At 33.6% G+C, this 24,555-nt stretch overlaps 2 protein-coding genes and 1 pseudogene across 2 annotated transcripts; all 3 read right to left on the bottom strand.

Moving 5' to 3' along the window:
• Positions 1-6,768: 6,768 nt before the first annotated feature.
• LOC100647883 (UDP-glycosyltransferase UGT5) lies at positions 6,769-12,045 on the bottom strand. The gene is made up of 5 exons (XM_003402876.4): positions 11,485-12,045; positions 9,354-9,721; positions 8,777-8,996; positions 8,469-8,688; positions 6,769-8,063 (listed from the first exon to the last, which is right to left on the bottom strand). Exons 1-5 carry the CDS (start codon positions 11,963-11,965, stop codon positions 7,775-7,777), a joined length of 1,578 nt encoding a protein of 525 aa, XP_003402924.2. The 5' UTR covers positions 11,966-12,045; the 3' UTR covers positions 6,769-7,774.
• Positions 12,046-12,988: 943 nt separating this feature from the next.
• LOC100651943 lies at positions 12,989-18,530 on the bottom strand (annotated as a pseudogene).
• A 736-nt stretch (positions 18,531-19,266) lies between these two features.
• Positions 19,267-24,066, bottom strand: LOC100648003 (UDP-glycosyltransferase UGT5). The gene is made up of 5 exons (XM_003402877.4): positions 23,537-24,066; positions 21,432-21,799; positions 20,861-21,080; positions 20,553-20,772; positions 19,267-20,136 (listed from the first exon to the last, which is right to left on the bottom strand). Exons 1-5 carry the CDS (start codon positions 24,015-24,017, stop codon positions 19,848-19,850), a joined length of 1,578 nt encoding a protein of 525 aa, XP_003402925.2. The 5' UTR covers positions 24,018-24,066; the 3' UTR covers positions 19,267-19,847.
• Between the last annotated feature and the right edge of the window lie 489 nt (positions 24,067-24,555).

The raw sequence follows: 24,555 nt of genomic DNA, 5'->3' as shown, positions 1-24,555 counted from the left end.
TGTTCGTAGTTTTATTTCGAAATTGTCTTATTTGTGTGAAAACACACGACGATACGATTTCTTCCTTTTTTGTGCCATTAAATAACACTCTCGGCTTCGCGAGGAAGAACTTCATTTAACGGACATCTATCCATGTTGCGTTTATATTATATTCACATTGGAAGATCGAATCGGCCAAGGACGAGATAAAGCGTTGGCTACGAAGGCCTAGAGATAAGAGGTAAAAATTCGACTTGTAAATGCTCGAGTGCCTATCTCGTTTACACACATTTCTATACAATCAGTAGCTAACGGAAACGAAGAGAAAAGCAAAATAACGGATCGTGCTCTGCTTAATGCAGTTGTTTTCCAGTAATTATCTTATAGCATGGTGCATGTAACTTTCAAGATTTCGTTGAACATTGTACAAAACAATCGAATGGAGGTGTACGTTGTATATAAATGAGGTGAAAAAATACATACCTATTTATATTCACGGTCAAATAAATATAATTTTGACGTTAGTTTGGTAAAACGGAATTGGTTATTAGATTTCAAATTTGCTTATCGTGCTCTTCTTTCGTGGTTTTTATTTAGCTTATGTCAAGCCTTCAACTTTGTAACTATAATCATCATTAGTATACATATTAGATTATATTAATAAAGGGATTAAATTGTCATTAGTGATAAAGGAATGAATAACGTTGCTATAAATATTTCTTCAATGTTTATGGACAATCGTATAACGCAATACACCTATTTAAATTTTCAATATAATCCGACTTCAGTCTTAACAAAGTTTAGTATTCCTGAAGATATGTTTTTATTTCTACCTTACATTTCGTATCGTGCCATTTGCGTTTACTTTTGGCAGTCCATTCCCCTTTTATAAATAACATGATATACCTGTAGTTTCGTACAATCGCGATATCCACTTTCAACGCGAGGTTTCTCTTTCTGGTTTTCAAGGGGCCATGCAAACAGGAAAGAGGGTAATGGTGTACGCGCGACGTCAAAAAATCGAGCGGAATAAACTTAGCCGAGCCTGAAGCCGGCTGGATATTCTCAAGGAAATCTTTGTTCCCCAGAGTAAATATCACGTTTACGTATAATATATGCAGAGAGGCCGAAAATCTGTGCTCTGGAATCCCATGAGAGGGATTAGCTATCGTTTATCCGGGAAGGAGTAAATTCAGAGAATTCAGGTCCGCGAGAAGTACCGCTATATCCGGTTAATTTTATTAAGATAGAATTAGACGATGAAAAAAACAAGGATAAATGTTTCCGGAAATAGGCTAACGAAATCGCAGACCGACAAAAATAAAGAGGAATTACGCGAAAGAAAGAGAAATACGGCAGAACGAATGGTAGACAGGAAAATGAAAAGAGATTATCGCGTTAAATATTCCACGCGTCTATGTTAATCCTTTCTGTAACATTGGCGGCATCAGTTTTTCCTAGGCTTTAACGATGTGGGCAGTTTTCATTTTTTATACAAGCATGAGTCTCTCGTTTACAGTTCTTGGCGTCATAAAATTCTGGTTATTTCGTGAAATAACCTCCATGTAGAATTCCCTCAGTCGACCCTATCTACACCAGACTATACACATATATAATAATAATGTCAATATGGAAATGACTAGGTTATCATCTTCTTTCTTTTTCTTACTTTCTTTTTTCGAGGGACCCATTAGCCCGAACTAATGGCATATGTGGGGCTAGCGAGATGTTAATTCCGACCCACTAAAAAGCTTCTTCTTATACCTTTCGTAAATGGTTATCATCCTCCCTCGACACTACTAACGCACTACAGTTTATCATCCATCGTGCTATTATCTATCTTAATGTCAACATTTTGTTGTTGAATCAATTACGATGGCTGAAGGAAAAAGATACGAAGGGAAAAGATGTATATAAGCGATCAGAAGATTCGAATTGTTATTGATGGTAAAATACAGCATTCCTGGTGACGTGAAAATGTAAACTGCTTGATTTATTACCGAGTATAAAGATTACAACTCAGCGGTTTGTTTATTTTTTTCTTGAAAGTTTTTTTTTTCTTAAAAGTATCTGATATATGTTGTTTAAATTTAACGATGTGTATATATAAATATATATACATATTTATACACGTAAATAATAACACATGGTATTGTTTATGCCTGATGTTTCCTCGTACCTATATATATGCATATTATGTGTCTTTTGTATGTAATAACCACAAACTACATTATTGGCTATTAATGGTTCCAATTATGATAAGTTATAATTATATGATAAGAGTATGACGAAAGTATTTGTGTTTTACTATTCTACGTATCTTCTTCTTCTATCAAAACGCTTCTATTTTATTATTCTTTGCAAAACTCGCAAGAACCCAAAAGTTTATTCTTCCAGAATTTGTCACTCACTATACTCTCATCCGACCAATTAAACTCTATAGAAAATGCAACATTTCTATTGCCCAGAAAATTCACCAGAAATTATTTACCGTTTGCAGGGTAACATATAAATGTTTTCTCTTAATCAGTAAATTACAAAATAAGAAGGTACTAAAGTTACATGATCGCGTATATTGCAACAATGTTGTGTAATAATTGTAAGATTCATTTGTATCGAATTAATATCGAATTAATTCATTTTCAATAATTGTAAGATAATTGTAAGATGTAAATAATTACAGGGTTCAAACACTGTAATATGTAACAGTACGACATTAAACATATCAAACTCAAAGTAACACGAAAAATCATTTCAATTCACTTGTTACAAAGTTAGAAATTATTAAAGTCCAAAGGTCAATTTGAAAAATTAATATGGGCTATTTTATTTCTCTTACAACTCTTCTTACATACAAATCCATAAATACTCTTAAAGTTGTTACTTCTGAAGGATATTTTTGATTAAATTTAGATGGTCTCTCCGTGAACTCTTCTCTTTTATCATCCGCGTAATAGCTCGAGATTTTACGTTTCCACCGTAACAGTCGATAATTCGATTAAAAAAACTAGAAGAACGTAACTTTTGAAGGGTATACAATCGCTAAGATACGTATGACAATCGAAGAATATCGGAAAGATTTTCAAGATGCTTCGCAATGTGTAATTGTAAAAGTTCGTGGCAACGACACACAAAACAATAACGTCGAGAAAATCGTATGAGACAATAGCGAAGCAGTTTCCACTATCCTTGTTTCTTTTTCTTCTCTTCTGTTTATCACTACTCAAGTTGATTCCGATACTTTCTTGACAAACAGTCGCGCGCCATTATCTTTCGGCGACATCGCGATCCTTAAAGGCGTTTGCCTTTGCCTTCGAGAACAATCCGAAAGTCGTTCGAGATGCACGGACAGCGCGTTATCAAACACAGAAACAAAGAAGTTTGCTGTAGCGTAGATTGTGCGAGCAAAAAGCGCTCGAAAAGAACGGGAGATGCCATCTTTCATCGAATTCTGATAATCTTTGACTGCGATGAAGAAGTTCGTTAATTACGTGTAATTAACGAATTAATCACTGTTACTACATTAATAATAATTAATTGTTACTACAAGATTACGGTAGTCTTCGCTGTATCATATCTACTTATTGTTTCAGTTAATTATTGTTCCGTGATTTGTTTAATTATATATATATATTGGCAGGGTTTAAAATTACAGAATTCCTTTTGGTATTTTCTAAGTGTCCTTTCTTGTGTTTGCCATTGTACAACTCCAAGTGAGTTGACGTAAGACATGTGAAGTACATAATGTGACGCTTTTATTTACTGTTTCTTATATAGCAACTAAATGCTAGTAAAAAACAGAAACGCAGAAGTTGCAAAAGTAGGTTAATTACCTGTAAAATTACTTCGCTTAATTCGATCACATATATCGTAAAAGGATTTTCGTACTTACGTGTTATCCTATTAATGGCGAAATCATGATGGAACTGTTTGTTCGTTGGAAAATGCATTTTTAGACATAAAGGGAACGTTTACTCTGCGACTCTTTTGTTGGAAACGGAACACTATTATCTGTTTGTATGCTGCAAAGCATTAAAGTAGGGACATCATAGAACTTCTGAAATCCTCAATACCGAACGTTAATTTGATGCAAAACGTTTAATATTTGAACCGTACAAGTATAAAATATTACTTCACCGTATAATATTATTATATAACATAAGTACGTAATATTTTATTGCACAAGCCGAGTCAGAACATGTGGAAAACTTGGCAGCAGCTGATTTAGCATATTACAATAAAAAGAAAAGTTCGTCTAAACATATATCCGGTATGACGTTGTTTTCGAGTAACAGCTTGTTTCGTGTTGTAATAGTTGTTTATCTATCTTGAGAGAAATTGCTCGAAGTGATCACATCCAGCTTCGATAGGATAGTGAATGCGTCGCATCACAAATTGTCGAACTTGTTCGAACAGCTTACACGGATTTATCGGAAACTTAGGGCCGTCACGTTGACGAAGAGTTTCAACATTATCAACTGACGTTCTATAAACAAGAGATTTTAAATACTGACACAAACTTCAACCTAATCCTTTAATTAATAACCGAATGGAGTCAGGTCTGAAGAGCGAACTAGTCAGGAAATAAGGTCAGCACCATTTCTATCCATTTGCCAGGAATTAGTTGATCTAAGTAATGTCCAACATCATAAAACACGCTGTAACTCGAAAACCAGATCATATCGGATGTGTGTTTATATGAACTTTGCTTCTTATTTTAATGCGCTGAATCAGCCCCCGCGTGTTCCTACTTACCCACTTTTACACACAGATATCCTACACGTTTTATTATATACAAAGTTTTAGATTCCAAGTCAGAATTTCTCCTTATGCTCGTCTCATGTTCAGAATTTATATCAGTCTTTGTCTCTTTTATTTATTTATAGTTTTACGCGTTTATATCTTTATACGTTTATAAATCTAAGAAATTCTGACTTTCCCAGCACCAATAACCTTACGAAACTATAAAACACCCAGCATGTAATAGTACGCGCTTTATAAGATTTCATTGCGTGTTATGATCGCTGGAAAGAACACGTGCAATTCCCGTGCAGGCCCTTACGAGTCGCCCCGTAACCTCGAGGGTCGGTAACGTGGGGGTGGACACATGCAGAGGAGGTTTTACCAGTCTTATTGAATTGACTACGATCTTTGTAAGCTCAAAATGTTTAAACCACCGATCTGTGTGTTTCTCCCACGCCAAAAATTCTCGTATTGGGAACTATAAGAGCCTCATCTAGGCTGCGATACTTGACCCACTGTCAACTCAGAAACATTCACATAGACCACACTCAGTTTTGTAACACACTCCACTCACGAGTAAATATCACAATTCTTTATACTTGCAAATGATCCTCGCCATCCTTTATCTTACGGGCTAATTACATTTAGTAGCCTCTTATTTTACTGGCAAATACTTGTCAGCTCATCATTCCATCGGCAAATAATCTTTGCTGCTCCATCTCTCGAGCCTAGTGTCTTGGACACCCTCTATATTCGTTCGTTTGAGGACTATCCATAAAATATGATTACATATATGTATAGAAGATGATTTACTCATTAGGGACGAGTCATATTTCTTTTCTGATCGAAGCAAATCAAATTGAATTAAATATAAGAAGTTTTTCTATTTATTTATAATATTCGTTATTTTATGTGTAGTAAAAAAAGTTTGATCGATAATATCGATAAGGTAAAAGCTTAAATGCGATAATGAGATGTTTCGCGGAAAATTTAAGGAAAGACTTGAGCGGGAAATGTTAAATCGTTTATAACTAGCTTTCCAATCAAGCGTTCAACTTCACCAATAAATGAAGTTGAAACTCTTCGAGGGGAACAAGCGATGGACATTACTCTCAGATATCGGCTCTGAAACAGTTTAAACCGGAAGTTGTGACGAGATAATAGAAGCTTAAGAAGAAACAAAATGAAACAGAATGGCTCATAGCGGAACATAACGGATCATTTCTCTTTCTTAGAATATTTCTATAGACATTAATTTTAATACGCAAAGATTAAATGTGAACAATTTTGTAATTAACGAATGGAATCTTCTTTCTATATTTCTCACAACCCTACTTTATCAATGTGTTTTATGGATAGGATAAAGAAGGTATCGTGTGAACATAAATCGTTCGAACTTTTCTTAAATAGTTATAGCGATACTATAAAATACCATGCAAGTACTTATTTTTTGTTACTATAAGAGAAATTATTCGAAATACTAGCAAAGAGAGATGTCGCAGCAAAGAATTTCTTATTTGCTGATAAGGATAATTTACATGTCAAATAAAAGAGATGGCAAAGATTATTTGCTTCCAAATAAAGGGTTACTAGAACAATTAGCTCGTAAGGTAAATGATGGCAAGGATCACTTGTTGGTATAAAAATTAATATATTTATTAGAAATATGAAGTATTTATTAAAATTTTCTATATAACGAAACGTGTAGGATATATGTGCGTAACAGAAATGTTACTGTGAAGTATTCTTACTATAAAGATGTGTTATATTATAAAGACGAAATAGATCAGTCATTTTTATCTATCTGTGTGATCTATATTTCCCGTTACAGATTTTCAAAAGTGTATTGTAATTTGTATGAATGCCGTTAGTAAATTGTCAAATGTGATTCTGAAATGCAGCAATCGTTCTTCAACGAAAAATACTTATCTCTTTTACGGCTTTTGTAACCGGAATTCCCAAGCTCATATAAGGAAAAATCAAGGGAAATTTCTTTACAGAAAAATATGCCATAAAATATATCAAATAAATAAAATGAAAGGCGAATTTTGTAGAGCAATAAATTTAATTCTGCATTTTGTATTTTTAGTACAATTTTTTCACAAAGTTTAAAGCGATCTACGCTTATGTAAAATTTCTTCTCCAGCTTTATGTACATAATAAGACGTCAAAGTCTGTAATCCATACGTAAAGTATTAGAATACAATGATAAAAATAAACAGTGTAAAAACGTTACTAAAGGTTATTGTTTCCTTCACTAATTCTACTTTAATTATTACCATATTTATCTTTGGTTTTACGATTTTTTCTACATAATTTTGTTTCCACTAAAGAGAATTTATTTCGAATAATAAAAACGACGCCTTCGACTTTTTAAAATTCAAATATGAATTATCATCGACGCTTAGTTTCACTTAACGGAACATGTGTAGACTTTTATTGCCTAATCTGAAACATCTTCGCGAAAACTATCTGATAATCAGATGATTGACATATTGCCAGCAATACTGATGGTCCCCTTGTAATAGAAGGTTTAAAATATTTCGTTTTCGTTCCCGATAACAGAAGATGCGTTACAATTAAAGATAATAAATTAGAAAACAAATGAAACAACTTCAGAAACGCAAGAGACATACGTATACATATATCTATGTATATGAATATTTTAACACTCCATACTTTGACATGCTTATGATTTCAACGTAATTTCTCTTTGTGCTATCTCATTCACCGAGAGAAAAGCGATGATATCATCGATTGATAACAATTTAGAATAAACTTGACGCTTCGTCAAAAAATCTCAATCAAGAGATTAACAATGTATAAATGGGATTACAATTTTATTCAAACTTTTTTTATATTTGAAAAATTTTTGTGCCAAAATCTTGTGTCTTGTGACCAAAGTAATTCGCCAATTATAAAACGCGGGATGATCGTTTCCTTAACGAAACTAGATAAAATTCATTCTTCGAAATGAGATGTTAAACACTCGCGTCACTTGAACTGAACTGTGCTATAAGTACCTCTCTTTGATTGATTGTACCATAAAAATTTAGCTTATTTTTTGCTTTTCAGTTGATTTGACTTTCTTACGGACGTAGACGACAATCTGGGCAATTATATGAAAGGTATTTGAAGCGATCAAGAAAAGTACGATCGTTAAGAATACTACAATGTCCATATCGCAACGTTGATACCAAGGCTGAAAGGCTAGATTACTGCGAAGATGAGGGGCGCCTTTCGTTCGTATCACGTACTCTGTCCACCAAGCGAGATTCTCCACCGGATCAAGTGGTGTATCCTGAACGACATTTCGGACGTAAAGTATCCTTTCTTTGTACCTGAAAACAAGCATAATAAGTTCAACCGAAAATCACAATAATACATTATCATCGACCAATATCATTGAAAGATTTACTAGAATAATCTAGTAGCTGAAAGGATTTCAAAATTTCAGTCTACTAATTCTTTTTCCATTTTGAATACCTTTCAACATGAAAATGACTTGATTGCTCTCCTTTCTTTCTTCAGGTAAATCTACAATCTCGACCAACTTATGGTAATAATACTTAACACAAAAAACTTTATTCTAAAAATTCTGATTAGTTGGGATCCAAACAAATTTTTTGAAAAGGATCATGTGATTACAAAAACGAAACTCGTCCGTCATTTTCACAGATTAGGTAGTTCTAGTGTCAAACTCTCAACAATAGCACAATTATAGCATGAAGTCAATTTATACTTACTTTTTGTTAGTTATAAGCTCTGTAATAGCATTTTCAAGTTCATCTTTCTTAAGGGTTGTTATTTCCAAAGATTTTCCAATGCCCAGAGCTTCCATTCTGGCTACTTGATAATCTTGATCGGCTAAAATCGCGAAACCAAGAACTGGTACTCCGTAGTAGACGGTCTCCTCGCTGCTCTGCAGGCCTCCTTGATAAATGAACAATTTAATGTTCGGATGAGCTGTGGGTTAATATGATTCGTTAGATCATTTTCCATCGGGGAATAGCATCTGCGATGTATAAATATTTTATTGAGAATAAGATCATACCGAGAATGGTTTGTTGTGGTAGCCATTTTCCGATGTAAACATTATCAGGTTTCTCGGGAAAATCCTCCTCGAATTTCCAGACAACTCTATAAGGCAACTTGGTGAACACATCGCAGAACATGCGTCGGATCTCCAATGGTAAACTTGCACTTTTTGCGTTACTACCAAGACTAAAGTAAATGAAACCATTCGTGGCGCCATCCAGAAATGCTTGTAAGTCCTGTGACAAAATGGAACATCCTGATGAACGACACGTGTGTGTAAAATAGTAGATTATACATTAAAAATAATAACTAAGAGGAAACTAGTTCTGTTACATGTTCATTGGTTTTGTAATGCCGGTATAGAAAAATTTATGAATTAATTAACAAGTAAAAAACTTGAACAGTAGTAAAAAAAGCTAGAGCCATCTAATGCATCTTACTCAATTCATCATATCGTAACGTACTACTGTTATGCTGTTACCCTTCCTACAATTTATAATTTTACTAAACATACAAGTAATAAAATTGCATTTACGCTAGATAAACCCTTATTTAATATACACATAAATCTTATATTATTGTATAAATCCTACCTTAGGCAGAGGTTTGGGCTTTTTTTCTATGTGGGAAGCCGTAAACGTGATCATGTTCGCAAGTTTAGGTCGAGCCGGTGTCATAACGTCTGCCTGATTGACGAAAAGCATGCTAACGTTCTTCAATATGTCCATCATTGGTGGCAGAGGCCCAAAATATTTCTCGGCCAATTTCTGATGGTATGGAAACATCTCATAATAAATGTAGTACATAGCACGCCACATGTTGACGAAATTGCACAGTCTCTTGAAGAACGATAGATTCGTACCCGTGTTTTCTTCCATTTCCCACGTGTACTCGTGAGAAGGGAGAATGAATCCACCAAGAGCATGTTCGTTAAAGCCAACCAATCCTAATGAACTTAACCCTACGGTCATGCAAAATGTAATAAGGCTTGATTTTAATCTAATCACTCTTTACCTAAACATTTCTATAATTATTAAGTTAAAAATTAATAAGGCGATGTTAATTTCAAATTGGGTAATTTTTATCTTTCTAATAATATGTAGAATATATGATATGCTTGATTTTTAATAGAAATGGATCCAGGTATTAAAATATAGATCTATAAATAAAGGAATTATGCTATTCAAACTGTTACGAATCTGATTGATTTATTGCACGCTAATTTATTAGCCGGAAAAAATAAATTATTCACTAATAATATTATAGTTTCCCTATTTATGATATATATCCTTTATTTTTACATATTGTTCCATTTTTGTTAAAACTAAATTGTATCATACATTGACAAGCACGAAAACTGACATAATTGAAATAGATTTCTTTTCAACATTAAATTTTGAGTTCACAATTGCAGAAATTTTTGGGTGAAGGATGACGCTATTTACAAGTTCAAATGAGATTTTCTACAAACATGAGGCGTGTACGGTGGAAGACCGTCATCTTCGTAACAACGTCTGAATTGCACTAAATAGCCATCGATATGTCACACCTCATTTACATGTATTCTTATCAAAATATATCCAGTCGAGCACTTAACGACAAGAGCACAACATCGATATTCTTTCTTATCACCTCGAGAATAACTAAAATGACTTACGTACGTAGTCTAATTATTTCAATTTTCCAAATTATTAATTCAAGCGGCTTCAATTTTTACAGTTAGTTCATTTGGTTTAATTTCATACATTTAATTGTTTTATATATGATTATAAATATTGTATATGAAATTTTATGGTCCTGCATTTACGTTAAGCAGTCTGTCAGTTTTCCTATGAGCGTCATCGTTCCTATAAATTTTGTATTTCGTTTCCGTATAACATTTTTTATTTTTCTAAATAGTATCTGACATTGGATCGTTGACATTGGAATGATGTATTCGTGGTATCATTATTCGTTCATAATTAACTTTTTATACATAGTTTATGAAATTCTTTTTGGTTGTTTCTTAATTTCAAGCTTCTATGTACCTAGTACTTTCTTTTCCTGTTTTTTCCATTATCTTACTCCTTATTAAATAGATAACAATGTTCTTATAGCCATACCTTTAATAGTAAATTTTGATACTTCTGCGAAATGAGTAATAGTTTCGAATATTTGGGTGTTGGTTTGGTGCCGCTTAGGCATTGCGCTGTTCCATGGACGACGCTTTATATCGTCGCTTATTGACGCGAACATGTGTTTCAAGTTTAACGACAATTTAGAGGTGCTTCTTCAATAGGTTATATTGTTAGTTCCTGAGTCTCTCATTGAAGATCTGGTGTGTGCGTGCGTGCGTGCGTGCGTGCGTGTGCGTGTGCGAGTATATGCCAAATCCAATTGAGATAGTAGGTTGCATAAAGTAACGCTCTGTTATACTGTTAATGCATGATTCCTTTATTAAAACTACTACTATATAACTAAAACCAGTTGAATTTCAATGAAAAATGTTTCAGGTAGAACTAGGATGGTTTTTACTCCTTGATCAGACATAATTGGTTTTTTTAGGAGCATGTATAAAAGACATACAAAGGTCGTTTGAAGTTCATTTTACACATGTCGATTCTTCGGAATATTCTATGTCGAAAAGTGCAACGTGCTTCACACTATATATTCGTGATTTTCAAAACGGAATAAAGGTAGGAAAACCAATACATATATATATATAAATAAATATTAAAGACATACCTATTATTGGAACATCGAATCGATGTGCGAAAGCGTAAATGGATGGCAGGAATAGGACTTCCGTCAGAAAGACATCGAACGTTGCGTTGCTGTCTGGGGCATACAGCTTGCGCAGTTCTGTAGAATTGAACACAGTTTCTGCAAAAACTTCGCCCATAGGCAACATTTCTTCTTGAATGAAATAGAGCCAGCGTTTTCCCTCAAACCGCATTTGAACAAAATCTAAACTCTTTATTTTTCCGTAAGATTTGCTAATATCGATTTGCGTAAAATTCGGTGATTTGATATTTGGTATAGGATTCGCCGTGGCTAGCACAACTTCGTGACCTCGTTTGTGTAGTTCCAGCCATAATCGTCGGTACGGTATTTGATGACTGTAGGATGGTGTCGCGACGATGGCTAGAATCTTGTAACATCCCGACTGCTTCGCGATGCACAAGACGCACAGAACGAACAACAGACTAGAGAGGTGATGCTTCATATTCCTCGTATCGAAACAAACTGAAGCTGATCCCGCTTACGGGTCTATTAAAAGGGACATCTCCAAGCTATCGTCATATTACGCAATCTATTCAGTGATGATACGATATCGGTATGCACTGTAAATTTAAAATAATATCCGTTATCGCTAAATTACCGTCGTATACCTCTACTACTATTAAGTATTGCTATATGTAATTGGAATGTATGTGTGCGCGATGCATATGTTGTTTCGGCGTGTATATTTTAATATATCATATCAAATATGTCATATAGATCTTAACAGTGATTATCAAATTACAGATTTGTATTAATATTTGTTTAGTATATTATATATTATACGACATATTTGTCAAAATTTCATATGTTACACAATTTAATGCATTGTTCACCATTTGTAAAATTTGTGTTTGTACAAATCGATAGAACACAGAAATTCGGGGATTTGTAAAAAATTGTTTACAATCCGTAATGCGGATATATACATGGCTATTTTTGACAGTAATCGTAAAAAATATAAGCTTTTTGCTGCCTATAGCGTCCGCCATGATTCGTCTGCGTTTCCTATAAAAAATACAATACGAATTAGAAACGTGAGAAAGTGTGATAAATATTGCGATAAAAATCACCTGTACGGATGTAATAGCGAGATAAAAAGTCAATTATAGATATAGAATCTTTATCTCTATGTCATGTAATATAACATTGCGTAACTATGTTGCAATCATACAACTCACTATCATATTTAGTACATAACACTATCTCATCGGTCAAATGGCAACGGCAGAAAACACTTATTAACATAAAAGGACCAAATAAGCAAATAATAAACATCACGAAAAAGATTATTAGAAATATACAGTTGTATTCTATTACTAATTTACGCTATTAGATTGACGACGCAGACTACCGTTATAGTGTTGTCATAAATCCAAATGTAAAGCCTCATATGCTACGGGCCTTAATGCACGTTCACTTTTATCATAAACACTCATAACCGAACGTAACGGATCACTTCTCTTTCCGAAAATTTTTCTATTCATATTAATTTTAATACGCAAAAATTAAATATGTACAATATCTTAATTAATGATTGGAATTTTGCTCCTATATTTTTTATAACGGTACTTTATCAATGTTTTATGAATAGGATATAAAGATATCATGCGAATATAAATCGTTCGAAGCTTTGCTAAATACTTGTAGCAATACTATAAAATTCTTTTCAGGTACATATCTTTTGTTACTGTAAGAGAAGTTGTTCGAAATGCCAGGCTAGAGAGATAAAACATCAAAGATTATTTGCCATCTGAACGGCAAGCTAACAAGTATTTGCTAGTGAAATAAAGTGCTTGACAAAGATAATTTGCCATCAAGTAAAAGTTCTGATATGAATAATTTGCTCGTGAGATAAAAGGAATGGCAAAGATTATTTGTTTTCAAATAAAGGGGTATTACAATAATTACTCGTAAGGTAAATGATGCCAAGGATGAGTTGCGGGTATAAGAATTGTGATATTTATTAGAAATATGTAACATTTATTAAAATTTCGTACATAATAAAACGTGCTGGATATCTGCGCGTATCGGATATGTTTACTGTAAAATATGCTTACTACAAAGATGTATTATAATATAAAGAATTTATTTCGAAAAACTGTACAACACCTCCGATTTTTAAAAATTCTAATATCAATTACGATTGACGTTTTGGACGTTTAACAGACACTTTTATTGGGTAATCTCAGACACCTTAGCGAAGAACAGGGACTATCTGATAATCAGATGATTAAACATATTGCCAGCAATACTGGTGGATCCTTTTTAATAGAAGGTTTAAAGTATTTCGTTTTCATTTCCGATAACAGAAGACGCGTTACAATTAAAGATAATAAATTAGGAAACAAATGAAACAACTTCAGGAACGCAAGTGACATATGTATACATATATCTATATATATATGAATACATTAACACTCCATACTTTGACATGCTTATGATTTCAACGTAATTTCTCATTGTGCTATCTCATTCTCCGAGAGAAAAACGATGACATCATCGATTGAAATCAACAATTTAGAATAAACTTGACGCCTCGTGAAAAATCACAATCAAGAGATTACAATGTATAAATGGGATTTCAATTTTATTCGAACTTTTTTTTATATTTGAAAGATTTTTCGTGTCAGAATCGTTAGTCTTGTGACCAGAGTAACTGGCCAATTACAAAACGCGGAATGATCATTTCCGTAACGAAACTAGATAAAATTCATGCGTTGAAATGAGATGCTAAACACTTGCGTCACTTGGACTGAATTGTGCAATAAGTACCTCTCCTTAATTAATTGCGTCATAAATACTTAGCTTATCTTTTGCTTTTCAGTTGATTTGATTTTCTTATGAATGTAGACGACAATCTTGGCAATTAAATAAAAGGTAGTAGAAGAGATCAAGAAAATTGTGATCGTTAAGAACACTACAATGTCCAGATCGCAACGTTGATACCAAGGCTGAAAGGCTAGACTACTGCGAAGATGAGGGGCGCCTTTCGTTCGTATCACGTACTTTGTCCACCAAGCGAGATTCTTTACCGGATCGTATGGTGTATCCTGAACGACATTTCGGATGTAAAGTATCCTTTCTTTGTACCTGAAAACAAGCATAATAAGTTCAACCGAAAATCACAATAATACATTATCATCGACCAATATCATTGAAAGATTTACTAGAATAATCTAGTAGCTGAAAGGATTTCAAAATTTCAGTCTATTAATTCTTTTTCCATTTTGAATACCTTTCAACATGAAAATGACTTGATTGCTCTTCTTTCTTTCTTCAGGTAAATCTACAATCTCGACCAACTTATGGTAATAATACTTAACACAAAAAACTTTATTCTAAAAATTCTGATTAGTTGGGATCCAAACAAATTTTTTGAAAAGGATAATGTGATTACAAAAACGAATACTCTGAAACTCGTCCGTCATTTTCACAGATTAGGTAGTTCTAGTGTCAAACACTCAACAATAGCACAATTATAGCATGAAGTCAATTTATACTTACTTTTTGTTAGTTATAAGCTCTGTAATAGCATTTTCAAGTTCATCTTTCTTAAGGGTTGTTATTTCCAAAGATTTTCCAATGCCCAGAGCTTCCATTCTGGCGACTTGATAATCTTGATCGGCCAAAATTGCGAAACCAAGAACTGATACTCCGTAGTAGACGGTCTCCTCGCTGCTCTGCAGACCTCTTAGATAAATGAACAATTTAATGTTCGGATGAGCTGTGGGTTAATATGATTCGTTAGATCATTTTCCATCTGGGAATAGCATCTGCGATGTATAAATATTTTATTGAGAATAAGATCATACCGAGAATGGTTTGTTGTGGCAGCCATTTTCCAATGTAAACATTATCAGGTTTCCCGGGAAAATCCTCCTCGAGTTTCCAGACAACTTATAAGACAACTTGGTGAACACATCGCAGAACACTCGTCGGATCTCCAGTGGTAAACTTACACTTCTTGCGTTATTACCAAGACTGAAGTAGATGAAACCATTTGTGGCGCCATCCAGAAATGCTTCTAAGTCCTGTGACAAAAAAAAAGCATCCTGATCGAAAGACACGTGTGTGTAAAGATTATTTTATTAATCATAAACACATTAAAAATAAGAACTAAAAAGGAATTAGTGATACTATTATTCAGGAGCTTTGTAATGCTTATTTAGCAAAATTTATAACTTAATTAACAGTTAAAATCCTCGATAATTCTAGAAGAAGTGGAAACCTATAGACTATTTACCCAAGTTACCATTCATTCTCAAACTACAATTTTGCTGTTATCCTTCCTATACACTTTATGATTTTACTAAACGCAGAAGTTATAAAATTGAATTTGTGCTCGATAAATCCTTATTAAATACGTAAGTAAATCACTTAAAGTTATTGTATAAACCTTACCTTAGGCAGGGGAGTCAGCTTCTTTTCTATGTGGGAGGATGTATACGTGATTATGTTCGCAAGCTTTGGTCGAGCCGCTATCATAACATCGGCCTGATTAATGAAAAGCAGGCTAACGTTCTTCAATACGTCTAGCAATGGTGGTAGAGGCCCAAAATATTTCTCGGCCAATTTCTGTTGGTTAGGAATGAGCGCATAGTAGTAGTAGTAGTATATGTAATACGACATGTTGACGAAATTGCGCAGTCTCTTCAAGAACGGTAGGTTCGCACCCGTGTTGTTTTCCATTTCCCACGTGTACTCGTGAGAACGAAGAACCAATCTACCGAGAGCGTGTTCGTTAAAGGTACTCAACCCAAATGAACTTAACCCTACGGTCATGCAGAATGTAATGAGGTTTGAGCTTGATCTATTAATTTAATTACTTCTAATCCAAACATTTCTATAATGATTTAATTAAAAATTGCTGAGATGTTAATTGAGATATTAATTTCAAGTAGGATAATTTTAATTCTTCTAACTATGTGTAGAATATATGATATGCTTGATTTTTAATTGAAACTGAATCACGTGTTAAAATATAGGATATCTATAAATAAAGAAGTTATGCTATCCAAACTGTTACAAATCTGATTGATTTATTTCAAGCTAATTTATTAGCCGGAAAAAATAAATAATTCACTAATAATAATGTAGTTTCTCTATTTAGATGTCCTTTATTTTTTGCATGTAGTCCCATTTTTGTTAAAACTAAATTGTATCATACATTTACAAGCACTAAAACTGACGTAATTGAAATAGATTTCTTTTCAACATTAAATTTTAAGTTCACAATTACAGAAATTTTTTGGTGAAGGATGACACTATTTACAAGTTCAAATGAGATTTTCCATAAACATGAAGTGTGTACAGTGGAAGGCCTTCGCTTTCGTAACTACAACGTCTGAATTGCATTAGATAGCCACCGATATGTCCACCTCATTTACATGTATACTTATCGAAATACAACCATTCAAGCACTTGACAACAGCACCACACATACATATTCCTCCTTACCACCTTGAGAATAACTAAAATGTCTTACGTAGTCTAATTATTTCAATTTTCCAAATTATTAATTCAAGCGGCTTCAATTCTTACAGTTAGTTCATTTGGTTTAATTTCATACATTTAATTGTTTTATATAAAATTATAAATATTGTATATGAAATTTTATGGACTTGCATTTATGTTAAGCAGTCTGTCAGTTTTTCTATGGGTATTATCGCTTTTAGAAATTTTGTATTTCGTTTCCGTATAACATTTTCTATTTTTCTAAATAGTACCTAACATTGGGTCATTGTCATTGGAAAGTATTGATGGTATTTTTATTCTCTCCTAATTAGCTGTTTATATCTGTAGTTTATAAAATTCACTTTCTTGAGTTCTTTTTGATTTCAAGCTTCTATGTACACAATACATTCTCTTCTTTAATAGAAGCATTCAATACTTTTGTAAAACGAGTGATAATTTCCAATATTTGGATGCTGGTTGGTCGCTTAGGCATTGTGCTGTTAGATGGACAACGCTTAATATTGCGGACATGTGTTTGAAGTTTAAAGACCATTTAGGAGTACGTTTCTTCAACGTGTTCTATTACAAGGTGCTCATTCTCTTATACAATATGTATGCGTGTGTTTGCCAAGTCCAGTTGAAATGGCAGGTTGTATGATACACATTTTGTAGTATACTTTATTTCTATCATACTCTTAATGCATGATTTTTCCTTAAAACTATTACCATGTAATCAAATCCAGTTCAATTTCAATTAAGAATGTTTCAAGTAGAACTTGGATAGTTTTGGAAACATGATTTGACATGATTCGTTCTTTTGTAGCAACATGCGTGGAAGACGTATAAAGATCGTTCGAAGCTATATTTGTCAATTCTTCGGAACATTCTACATCGAAAAGTATTCGAGTGCACGTGCTACGTGCTTCACCCTATATATTACTGATTTTCAGAACGAAATAAAAGTAACAAAGCTAATAAATATAAATATAATTGTTAAAGTCATACCTATCATAAGAACGTTAAATCGATGTGCGAAAGCGTAAGTGGAGGGCGTACAGACGAATTCCGTCCACAAAACTTTCTGTTACAGGCAACAGTTTCTCATCCACAATATCCAGCTAACGTTTTCCCTCAAATCGCATTTGAACAAGATTTAATTTCTTCATGGTTCCGTAATATTGGTTAATATCGATTTGCGTAAAATTCGGCGATTTGATATTTGGTATAGGATGCTACGTGGCTAGCACAACTTCGTGACCCCGTTTGTGTAGTTCCAGCCATAATCGTCGGTACGGTATTTGATGACTGTAGGATGTTGAGGGAGCGATGGCTAGAATCTTGCAACATCCCGACTGCTCCGCGATATACAAGACGCACAGAACGAATAACAGACTAAACAGGTGATGCTTCTTATTGCTCGTGTCGGGACAAATTGAAACAGATCCTGGTTATAGGTTTACTAAAAAGGACGTCTCCAAGTTATTGTCATTTCACGTAATCTATGCACTGATGATGCTTATCGGTATACATTATAATTTAAAAGTAGTACTCATTATCATTGAAATACCGTCTCATATCGCTACTACTTTTAACTATTGCTATGTATAATGACATTATATATTTGGAGAATAAATATATTGTTTTGGCGCCTATATCTTAATATATCATATCAAGGATATCATATAGATCTTAACAGAGATTGTCAGTTTACAGATTTGTAAATTATATTTGTTTAGTATATTATACATATTTTACGATATATTTATCAATATTTATCTATACTGTTTATAGCTATACTTTATCAATACTCGAAGATGGAAATCCCGCTAGGGGTAGCCATCCAGTTATTTAGCAATGAAGTTAGAAGAATTTATCAAATGTCCAGCTGGACAAATTGTAAAGTACAAATTAAATAATAATAAAAAAAATTTATCAGTGTGCTTTATGAATAGAGGAACAAAGATATCATGTGAATACAAATCGTTCGAAGATTTGCTAAGTACTTGTAACAATACTACAAATTTTTTTCAGGTAGATACCTTTTGTTACTATAAGAGAAGTTGTTCGAAATACCAGACTAGAGAGATACAACATCAAAGATTATTTGCCATCTGAACGGCAAGCTGACAAGTATTTGCGAATTAAAAAAAAGTGCTTGACAAAGATCATTTCTCGCTAAATGAAATCTCTGGTAAGCATAATTCTAAGGTTAAGTAGCCTGATTATTTGGTAGGAAGTAAAGGGCCACTATAATAAATCCGACGTAGGGTAAATTATGAAAAGATTCACTTGCTGGTATGAAAATTATGATATTTATTAGAAATGCATAATAATTGTTAAAATTTCATATATAATAAAACGTGCAGTATACTTGTGCGTAACATAAATGTTTGCTATAAAATGTGCTCAATATAAAGATGTATTATAATGTAAAGAATTTATTTCGAATAACTACATAACGCATTCGATTTTTATGTATATCGACATTTTGATACTCCATAATTTAGCATATCTATGGCTTTAATATAATTTCGCCCTGCGCTGTCTCATTCACCAAGCGAAAAGCAATGTTATCATCGATTGATAATAATTTAGAATAAGCTTGACGCCTCCCCAAAAAATCTCAATCAAGACATCAACAATGTATAAATGGGATTTCAATGTTAATCGAACTTTTTCTGTATTTGAAAGTTTTTTCGTGCCAGAATCGTCTTGTGACCAGTAACTCGTCAATAATAAAACGCGGGATGATCGTTTCCTTAACGAAACTAGATAAAATTCATTCGTTGAAATGAGATGTTAAACACACGCGTCACTTGAACTGAATTGTGGTATAAGTACGTCTGTTTGATTAATTGCGCCATAAATACTTAGCTTATCTTTTGCTTGTCAATTGATTTGATTTTCTTATGAATGTAGACGACAATCTTGGCTATTAAATAAAAGGTAGTAGAAGCGATCAAGAAAATTGAGATCGTTAAGAACATTACAATGTCCATATCGCAACGTTGATACCAAGGCTGAAAGGCTAGACTACTGCGAAGATGAGGGGCGCCTTTCGTTCGTATCACGTACTCTGTCCACCAAGCGAGATTCTTTACTGGATCGTACGGTGTATCCTGCATGACATTTCGGATGTAATGTATCCTCTCTTTGTACCTGAAAACAAGGATTCTAAGTTCAACTGAAAATCACAATAATACATTATCATCGACCAATATCATTGAAAGATTTAACAGAATAATCTAGTAGCTAAAAGGATTAAAAATTTCATTCCACTAATTCTTTTTCAATTTTGAATTCTTTTCAATATGAAAATAACATGATTGCTTTCCTTTCGTTATTCGGATGAATCTACAATCTCCACCAACTGACAGAAATAATACTTTAGAACACAGGAAACTTTATTCCAAAAACTCTGATTAGTTGGGATCCAAACAAACTTTTCCAAAAGGACCGTGTGATTATAAAAACGAATACTCTGAAACTCGTCCGTCATTTTCACAGATTAAGTAGTTCTAGTGTCAAACTCTCAACAATAACACAATTATAACAGGCAGTCAACTTATACTCACTTTCTGTTAGTTATAAGATCTGTAATGGTATTTTCAAGTTCATTTTTCTTAAGAGTTGTTATTTCCAAACATTTTCCAATGCCCAGAGCTTCCATTCTGGCTACTTGATAATCTTGATCGGCCAAAATCGCAAAGCCAAGAATTGGTACTCCGTAGTAGATGGTCTCCTCACTGCTCTGCAGGCCTCCTTGATAAATGAACAATTTAATGTTCGGATGAGCTGTGGGTTAATATGATTTGTTAGATCATTTTTCATCGAGGAATAGTATCTGCGACGTATAAATATTTTATTGGGAATAAGATCATACCGAGAATGGTTTGTTGCGGCAGCCATTTTCCGACGTAAACATTATCAGGTTTCCCCGGAAAATCCTCCTCGAATTTCCAGACAACTCTATAAGGTAAATTGGCGAACACATCGCAGAACATGCGTCGGATCTCCAATGGTAAACTTGCACTTCTTGCGTTACTACCAAGACTAAAGTAGATGAATCCATTCGTGGCGCCATCCAGAAATGCTTGTAAGTCCTGTGACAAAATAGCATATCCTGATGAAAGACACGTGTGCGTAAAAGAATAGATTATACATTAAAAATAATAACTAAGAGGAAGTTTGTCCTGTTACTATTCATTAGTTTTGTAATGTCGGTTTAGAAAAATTTATAACTTAATCAACAGTTAAAACTTATGAATAATTCTAGAAGAAGTGGAATCTCTCATGCAATTTACCCAGATTTTCGATCAGTCTCAAACTACAATTTTCCTATCACCATACCTTATGATTCTACTACACATACAAGTAATAAAATTGAATTTGTGCTCGATAAATCCTTATTAAATACATAAGTAAATCACTTAAAGTTATTGTATAAACCTTACCTTAGGCAGGGGAGTCAGCTTCTTTTCTATGTGGGAGGATGTATACGTGATTATGTTCGCAAGCTTTGGTCGAGCCGCTATCATAACATCGGCCTGATTGACGAAAAGCATGCTAACGTTCTTCAGTACGTCTAGCAATGGTGGTAGAGGCCCAAAATATTTCTCGGCCAATTTCTGTTGGTAAGGAATCAGGGCATGATAGTAGTAGTGTATGTAATACGACATGTTGATGAAATTGCGCAGTCTCTTCAAGAACGGTAGATTTGCACCCGTGTTGTCTTCCATTTCCCACGTGTACTCGTGAGAAGGGAGAACCAATCCACCAAGAGCGTGTTCGTTAAAGGCAAGCAACCCTACTGAACTTAATCCTACGGTCATGAAAAATGTAATGACGGTTGATCTTAATCTACTAATCCAATCAATACTTAACTAAACATTTCTATAATGATTAAATTAAAAATTAATAAAGAGATGTTAATTCCAAGTAGGATAATTTTAATTCTTTTAACTATGCGTAGAATATATGATATGCTTGATTTTTAATTGAAACTGAATCACTTATTAAAATATTGGAGATCTACAAATAAAGGATGTATTATATAAGTTCAAGGAATTACGAACGTGATTGATTTATTACAGGTTAATTTATTAACTGGAAAAAATAGATAATTCACTCATGATATTATAATTTCACTACTTTTACTTTACATATAATTTCATTTTTTTTTTTTAAACTAATTTATATTATACAATTACTAAAGCTGACGTAATTGAAATAGATTTCTTTTCACCATTCAATTTTTAGTTCACAGCTACAGAAACTTTTAGGTAAGGGATGACACGGTTAACAAGTTAAAATGAGATTTTCTACAAACATGAGGCGTGTACGGTGGAAGACCGTCGTCTTCGCAAACGTTTGAATTGCATTAAATAGCCATCGATATGTCACACCTCATTTACATGTATTCTTATCAAAATATATCCAGTCAAGCACTTAACGACAAGAGCCCAACACCAATATTCCTTCTTATCACCTTGAGAATAACTAAAATGACTTACGTACGTAGTCTAATTATTTCAATTTTCCAAATTATTAATTCAAGAGGCTTCAATTTTTACAGTTAGTTCAGTTGATTTAATTTTATACATTTAATTGTTTTATATATAATTATAAATATTGTATATTTACGTTAAACATTCTGTCAGCTTTTCTATGGGTGTCATCGCTTTTAGAAATTTTGTATTTCGTTTCCGTATAACATTTTCTATTTTTCTAAATAGTACATAACATTGGGTCATTGTCATTGGAAAGTATTGATGGTATTTTTATTCTCTCCTAATTAGCTGTTTATATCTGTAGTTTATAAAATTCACTTTCTTGAGTTCTTTTTGATTTCAAGCTTCTATGTACACAATACCTTCTCTTCCTTTTCTATCATCTTCCTACTCATCGAGTAGGTCACGATACTATTGCAGCCATTTCTTTTCTAGTAAATTTCCGCTCTTTTGTAAAATGAGTCATAGTTGCGAATAGATTGATGGTGTCCCGGTGTCGCTCCGGCGTTCAGCCCTTAGATGGACAATGCTTAATATTGCGAACATGTGTTTGAGGTTTTAACTGTTTAGAGGTATGTTTTTCAACGTGTTCCATGACTAGCTCCTCATGCCCTCATAGAAAATCTATGTGTGTATATGTCAAATCTAATTAAAATGGTAGGTTGCATACAATAACGTCAGTCATCTTTGGAATGATACTCGTTTTGTACTTTACTTCATTTCTATTATACTCCTAATACATAATTTTTTATTAAAGTTATTACAATGCAACCAAAACCGGTTCAGTCTCAAGAAAGAATGTTCTAGGTAGAACTTGCATGGTTTCGGAAACATGATTCGACATGATTAATTGTTTTGTCCGAGCATACCTAGAAGACATATGAAGGCCGTTTGGAGCTATTTTTACGTATGTCCATTCTTCTGAATATTCTACATCGAAAGATATTAGGCTGTACGTGCCACGTGCATCACCCTATATATTCCTGATTTCCAAGACGAAATAAAAGTAACAAAGCTTATATATATAAATATAATTGTTAAAGTCATACCTATCATAGGAACATTGAATCGATGTGCGAAAGCGTAAGTGGCGGGGGCGAAGAGGAATTCCGTCAAATAGACATCGAACGTTGCGTTGCTCTCTGGAGCATACAGCTTCCGCAGTTCTGTAGAATTGAACACAGTTTCCGCAAAAACTTTGGTTACAGGCAACAGTTTTTCATACACAATATCCAGCCAACTTTTTCCCTCAAATCGAAATTGAACAAAATCTAATTTTTTCATGATTCCGTAAGATTGGCTAATATCGATTTGCGTAAAATTCTGTGATTTGATATTTGGTATAGGATTCGCCGTGGCTAGCACAACTTCGTGACCCCGTTTGTGTAGTTCCAGCCATAATCGTCGGTACGGTATTTGATGACTGTAGGCTGGTGAGGGAACGATGGCTAGAATCTTGTAACATCCCGACTGCTTCGCGATGTACAAGACGCACAGAACGAACAACAGACTAGAAAGGTGGTGCTTCATATTCCTCGTGTCGAAACGAATTGAAGCAGGTCGCGGTTATGGGTCTACTAAAAAGGACGTCTCCATGTTATCGTCGTTTTACATAATCTCTGTAATGATGATACGATATCGGTATATGTTGTAATTTAAAATAGTACATATTATCTCTAAATTACCGTCTCATATCGCTAGTACTTTTAACTATTACTATGTGTAATGACAATATATTTTTGGAGGATATATATATTGTTATCTTGCTATACCATATCAAGGATATCATATAGACCTTAACAGAGATTGTCAGTTTCCAGATTTGTATACTGTATTTGTTTAATGTATCATATATTGTACCATATATTTGTCAATATTTCATGTCTGAAACAATTTAATGCATGGTTCACGATTTGTAAAATTTGTGTTTGCATATAATGACAAAACGCAGAAGTTAAGGGATTTGTAAAGTATCGTTTATAATCGATAATACGAATATATATACAGGGTGGTTGGTAACTGGCGGTACAAGGGGAAGATGGGTGATTCTACGCGAAAAAAGAAATCG

This window comes from Bombus terrestris, chromosome 6, assembly GCF_910591885.1.
Source record: "Bombus terrestris chromosome 6, iyBomTerr1.2, whole genome shotgun sequence".
Classification (NCBI taxonomy): domain Eukaryota; kingdom Metazoa; phylum Arthropoda; class Insecta; order Hymenoptera; family Apidae; genus Bombus; species Bombus terrestris.
The sequence above is the reverse complement of the archived record's forward strand: the minus strand, read 5'-3'. Positions and strand labels throughout refer to the sequence as shown.

Excerpts from the sequence above, each read along its gene's own strand:
- LOC100647883 (XM_003402876.4), bottom strand. The coding sequence starts at position 11,965 with ATGAAGCATCACCTCTCTAGTCTGTTGTTCGTTCTGTGCGTCTTGTGC. Across the intron at positions 9,722-11,484 it reads ATTCGATGTTCCAATAATAG|GGTTAAGTTCATTAGGATTG; the intron begins GTATGTCTTTAA and ends GCATGACCGTAG. Across the intron at positions 8,997-9,353 it reads AGCCCAAACCTCTGCCTAAG|GACTTACAAGCATTTCTGGA; the intron begins GTAGGATTTATA and ends ATTTTGTCACAG.
- LOC100648003 (XM_003402877.4), bottom strand. The coding sequence starts at position 24,017 with ATGAAGCACCACCTTTCTAGTCTGTTGTTCGTTCTGTGCGTCTTGTAC. Across the intron at positions 21,081-21,431 it reads AGCTGACTCCCCTGCCTAAG|GACTTACAAGCATTTCTGGA; the intron begins GTAAGGTTTATA and ends ATTTTGTCACAG. Across the intron at positions 20,137-20,552 it reads GATCTTATAACTAACAGAAA|GTACAAAGAGAGGATACATT; the intron begins GTGAGTATAAGT and ends CCTTGTTTTCAG.